This window comes from Hordeum vulgare, chromosome 4H (assembly GCF_904849725.1).
Source record: "Hordeum vulgare subsp. vulgare chromosome 4H, MorexV3_pseudomolecules_assembly, whole genome shotgun sequence".
NCBI lineage: Eukaryota > Viridiplantae > Streptophyta > Magnoliopsida > Poales > Poaceae > Hordeum > Hordeum vulgare.
In genome coordinates this window covers 440667818-440673107 of record NC_058521.1, presented here as the reverse complement: position 1 = coordinate 440673107, position 5290 = coordinate 440667818, and the positions used below count along the sequence as shown (strand labels likewise).

Below are 5290 nucleotides of genomic sequence, written 5' to 3'. Positions count from 1 at the left end.
TCGGTTTTATACGGATGTGCTAGAGATGCTCTTAGATGCTTTTAGGGAGTACTCCCTCCGTTCCTTAATATAAGTCTTTTAAGATATTTCACTAAAGACTACATACGAAACAAAATGAATGAATCTATACTTTAAAATATGTCTATATACATCCGTATGTAGTCCCATAGAAGAATCTTTATAAAGACTTATATTTAGGAACGGAGGGAGTAGTTCTTTAGTATGAAAACAGAGTAGTGCCCCTGCTGGCAAGGTATTTCCCTCGCCTTGGTTTGTAGGTTGTCCTGATGCAAAAACCACTATATTTATCGAAAATAATCATCTCTAGGGGTAAAGTATCGCCTATCTGCTTATGCCCTTTTCTCAATTGCGTTTATGGCGCATCCAAACGCACATATCCATCGAGGAGCAACACACGGAGAGCTCATCTGCATTACAACACATCCACTAACATATACGCAGTCACGGCAAACTGCTGGTTGCAATTGCGACTACTCTTCCCTGTCCATTTGTATCAGCGGAGGCAGAGGCGGCCTCATGCCATGCTGCCGATCACGACTCTCGCCATAGCCGTTGTACGTGGCCGACCTCTCCATCGCGATGACGGCCATCTGCTCATCCGCTGCGCTCGTGCCGGCGCCGCCCAGTGCTGCCGCCATGGCGTCAATCTTGGGCGGGCACGACAGACTGCGGGAGTGCGTCGTAGACGCCTCCCGCGGCAGCGGCACCAGCACGGCGCGGCCCTCCTCGTTGCGCGCCCCGTGGCCGACGAGCCGATCGTCGTCGAAGTCGTAGAAGTTAGCCGTCCGCACCTCCTGCGCGAGCGCGCAGCTCCAGCAGAAGAGCCACCTGGCGCAGTCGCCCACCGCGGCCCGCCGCCCGCCGCCTCCTGCCGGCAGCTTGTACCGCCTCCGCATCTGCGTCCGCCAGTAGCCGCCGTAGAGGAACCCGCAGAAGCAGAGGAGGACTCCCACGGCCAGGACGGTGTCGCGGACGTCGTCGTCGTGGACGTTGAGCGCCGTGACGCTGAAGATGAGCAAGGGCGCGATGCAGAGCAGGATGAAGGTGAAGGCGTGCACGTACATGTTGCCGAACCCGAGGCGCTCCATGTTCCACCCGAAGACGCAGAAGGTGCACGTCGCCGACAGCGCGCACACCGTCCCGTCGTCGCAGCAGTCGCACAGCCCGCCGCTCCACTCCGGGCTGCTCACCACCACGGACCGGTTGTATATCCTGATCTCCACGTCGCGGCTGCCGTGACCGTTCGCCTCCTCGCCCGACGACGACGGCTCCGCGTCGGGGTCGCGTGCCTGCTTCCGGCCCAGCGGGCTGTAGGCCAAGTAGAGGGCGGCGATGACGGGGAACCCCGTGCCGAAGCCGTAGCCGATGTTGAGAGCCCAGTTCGGCCGGTCGCTGCGCGAGAAGCTCCAGAACAGAGCGCAGCAGAAGTACTGGGCCAGGCAGGTGATGTGCAGCAGCGCCACCACGACCAGCATGTGAGCGCGGTCGTGCGGCGGCACCGGCGCGCCTTCCTTGCAGTACACCTTCCGGATGGCGTCGCGGTCGCCGTCGGGGGCGGGGCGCCACCGTAGGAGCAGCCAGAGGTGGTGGAAGATCCTGGGGTGCTGGTACAGGCACATGATGGTGAAGAGCGCGTTGAGGATCTGGTTGATCACCTCCGTCCACTTCTTGCGCCGGTCGTCCTCCGGGATGGCGTTGTCGAGCATCCCCGTCATCAGCAGGAACAGCAGCAGCAGCCCCGCCGCGACGAACGCCAGCCAGATGATCATCGCGAAGTTCGCCGGCCGCCTGCACCAGCTCACCGCGTGTGTCCACAGCTTGCCCCACCTGATCTTCCGCACGAACGGCACGCGGAACCGCCTCCGCCTCCGCGGCCGGCACCCGCCGGTGCTATCATCGCAGTCTCGGTCGTCTTCCCCGGCCGTGACCTGGCTCCTGCGGCGGAGGCGTCCCACGAAGGTCGACCGGAGGAACCACTCCTTGGACGGGCGCGCGCGGAGGAAGTCCAAGAACCGCCTCTTGCGCGCGCTCCTGCTCAGCGCTCCCTTCTCCACCGTGGGAATGTAGATGGGGATGAAGTCTATGAGCCGCATTGTGGCCGACGGCGAGGCCGGCTCGCCTACGACGACCTCCACGATCTCGCCGCCGCGGTTCGCGTCGTTGGGAACCATCTCTCTCTCTCTCTCTCTGTCACTGCCCTGCCCTGCCCAGATAGTAGAACTGTTTGGTCAGTAGCGGAGTGGCCCTTGGGTACTTCAGAACAAGATGCCGTATGTTACAAATCTGCAGCTGCGATGGCTCATCGTTGGACACGTCGAAGTGTCATCACACATGTCACGACTTGACAAAGTCTGAAAAGTGTAAAAGAATTTTCAACACGCTGCAGCACAACCAGAAGGACCGGATCAGGGTGATGCCGACTGGCCATTTCTGTGAGCTTTCTTAATTGCAAGTGACCAATGAACATGGACGGCCTACAAAATTCAATGATCCAACCAGAAGGAATATACTGTCACTTACTGAGATACTAGTACAGTGGAACAATGTTGGGATGCAGTCAAGTAAATGGAGTTGAATTGCTGTCTACACTAGCGACACTTCGCTTCTACGGATCGGCAGCAGTGCACCAGTAAATAGCATAAAACTAGAGTAGGGTGTTTTGATGACCGAGCTTCATGGAGCTCTTTATTTTTTAAAAGTTTAAAATTCAAACTTTTTGATTTTTAAAAATTCTAAAAATATATGAAACTATACAAGGATAAAATGTACATGTGTGTAAAAATTCAGGATGAATTACCTTTAAATGCGACCTGTACAAAAATGATATTATTTTAAACTTTGAAAATGAATAGTATCATATGTTAAAAAATCTCAGATTTATCTTTTTTACATAACCCTCATTTCAACGTATTTCTTCTTAAAAATGTACACACAGATGTGTTATGCCACCATATATATATATATATATATATATATATATATATATATATATATATATATATATATATATATATATATATGTATGTATGTATATGTATTTTACAGATTTTTTTAAATTATAAAAATGTGGATTTTGATGAATTTTAGGTTTTTCAAAAACCGGCCTGCATAGAGGCCGAGCTTCAAAAGGCATTTTCGATAAAACTACTGCTATCTCTTTTTGAAATTTCCGCACTTCCTATCACAGCTTTACTGCTTTAGTATAATTTTGTATTAAAGCTGAGGCAATTAATATGGATTAGGATTTGTTTTATGGAAATCGATCTTGAATTGTGATAGTTTTATGCTATTTACTCATAAGCATTGGAGCTTCACAACCTTGCCAGGCATTGATGCATAAGGTAACCTTTTAACCTGCTCTCTTCGTGCACAAATATTAGAAGTATATTTCAATACTGGCTACATACATATTAAAATAAGTGAACAAAGACAATAAAACGTGTCTATATACGTTTCACTCAAAAAAGTTAGAACATAGACTCCGACTCAAAAATATCTGTGAACGGAGCGAGTACTTTCTAAGTCATTATTATGGTAACAAAAGCAACTAGTACTTTCCATTTCTCTGTTGGTGGAAATAGGGTACTCAATTGAGATGAACTGGACAAGCAAGCATAGAAATAAGGAACTGAAGGCAAGAAGTTCCGGTGTCATCCATGTGACTTGGCGACTCTGTCTTGCGCGGGGAATTTCCACCGGCTCGAGACGGCTGGATTTAACTAATGACCATGGGGGCATTGCTATCAGTACTTCGTAGCAAACATTCCATGTGAATTCTTAAGAAATGGTGGAGAGGAAAGAACGTGAAAGGGAAAGAGGAAAGCTGAATCCAACAGTGCAAGCACCCAGCTCTAAAGCGGCCGGGCATGGCCGTCGCTGTTCCACTCCACATATAGAGCATGAAATGGAGTCGCTACAAAACACGGTCGAGGCTAAGAAAACACAAGCATTGCTTGAGTTAAGAAAGACGGTTGCATCCAACAGTTGCAACTACGAATGTTCAGACTCGCTTGCTCTCAGCTTATTCATGCCTTCTTGGCCAGAAGCGGAGGGCAAACTAAGCAGGGGAGGGGATTAACACTCAACAGAGAACGATCTCGAGAAGTATCTTAGCGCAAACCTGGGCTTAAAGACGCCTGCAAATCTTGCCTTGGTCCGCCTGTCTTGTCTCCCTGATCAGCGGTGACGGAGAACAATATATCGCCGCCGCAACTGCTGTGCTGGCTCCGGATCGTGGCTTGCACCGGCAAACGAGCAGTCGCCTGCGGGTCGGGTTTGGGGTTTCAGAGGGAAGGAGACGGCTGCAGTGCAACTCCTCTTATTTATCCCTTGGAAAAAAAAAGCCTCTCTTCGGCCTAGCTAGGTAAATACGGGATTATTGACTGCAAGAGAGGTCTCTCGTCTTCTTGTTGTTCTTGTATTTGTTCATAGGGGAGAGGGGAGTCAGAGATGGCGGGTGGGGGGAGATTTTAGAAATGGAGAATAGTGAAGTCCCTGGCAACTTTCGGTACCATGGAGCGGGTGCCGGGTGGAGAAGCCACTTGTTCCAGCCTCCCATGGTCCATTTTCAAGGGCGTGGTCTTTTACCCTCGGCCAAAGGCTCGGCTTTATTTGCCAATGGTATTTCGTCCTAGTTCCGACGAATCCAAATCCAAACGATATAGAAAATTTAATAAATTTACTAAAAATAAGTGCTTGATGAATCCAAGTGATCCTATCCATTTGACCACATATCGCCAGCGCCTCATGCCGCTGCAATTATGGAGCATCACATTAGATTTAGAACATCATTAATCTTGGAAAAAACAATTAATACATTGATTACAATTTAATTTGTAATTATAGGTTACTTATAAAAGCATGATTTTTGCGTATACAAATGATCTCAGCCATACAACCACCTATATCTGATGACTCACTCCACTTTGATGATCTCGCATCACATCCAACATTAATTCCATTAATCATAGTTAATTAAAAAATGATTATATTAATTACAATTAATCTTGGAAAATAATACAATTCTATAAATAATCAAAGTCAACTCGTCCAACGACACAACACGGTCGAGCCACTAAAGTAGAGATGTGGAAGAAACATCTCGAGCTCGACTCGAGGGGAAGCAATATGACCCATAAGGGTGACCCTATGTCGTGAGCCACAATCTTGCCACACTAAGAAGCCGAGACCGAAGGACGCATCACATCCTTTGAGTAAAGAAAATTAAGGCGGCACTATATGCGTGCAACTAATGCAAAGTGACTACATC

At 49.0% G+C, this 5290-nt stretch overlaps 1 protein-coding gene across 1 annotated transcript; it reads right to left on the bottom strand.

Moving 5' to 3' along the window:
• Positions 1-304: 304 nt before the first annotated feature.
• Positions 305-4556, bottom strand: LOC123446575. The gene is made up of 2 exons (XM_045123151.1): positions 4142-4556; positions 305-2224 (listed from the first exon to the last, which is right to left on the bottom strand). The coding sequence occupies exon 2, from the start codon at positions 2190-2192 to the stop codon at positions 492-494; it is 1701 nt and encodes a 566-aa protein (XP_044979086.1). The 5' UTR covers positions 2193-2224; positions 4142-4556; the 3' UTR covers positions 305-491.
• Positions 4557-5290: the final 734 nt, after the last annotated feature.

Bases quoted from the DNA above. Each gene is read 5' to 3' on its own strand.
- LOC123446575 (XM_045123151.1), bottom strand. From the start codon at position 2,192: ATGGTTCCCAACGACGCGAACCGCGGCGGCGAGATCGTGGAGGTCGTC.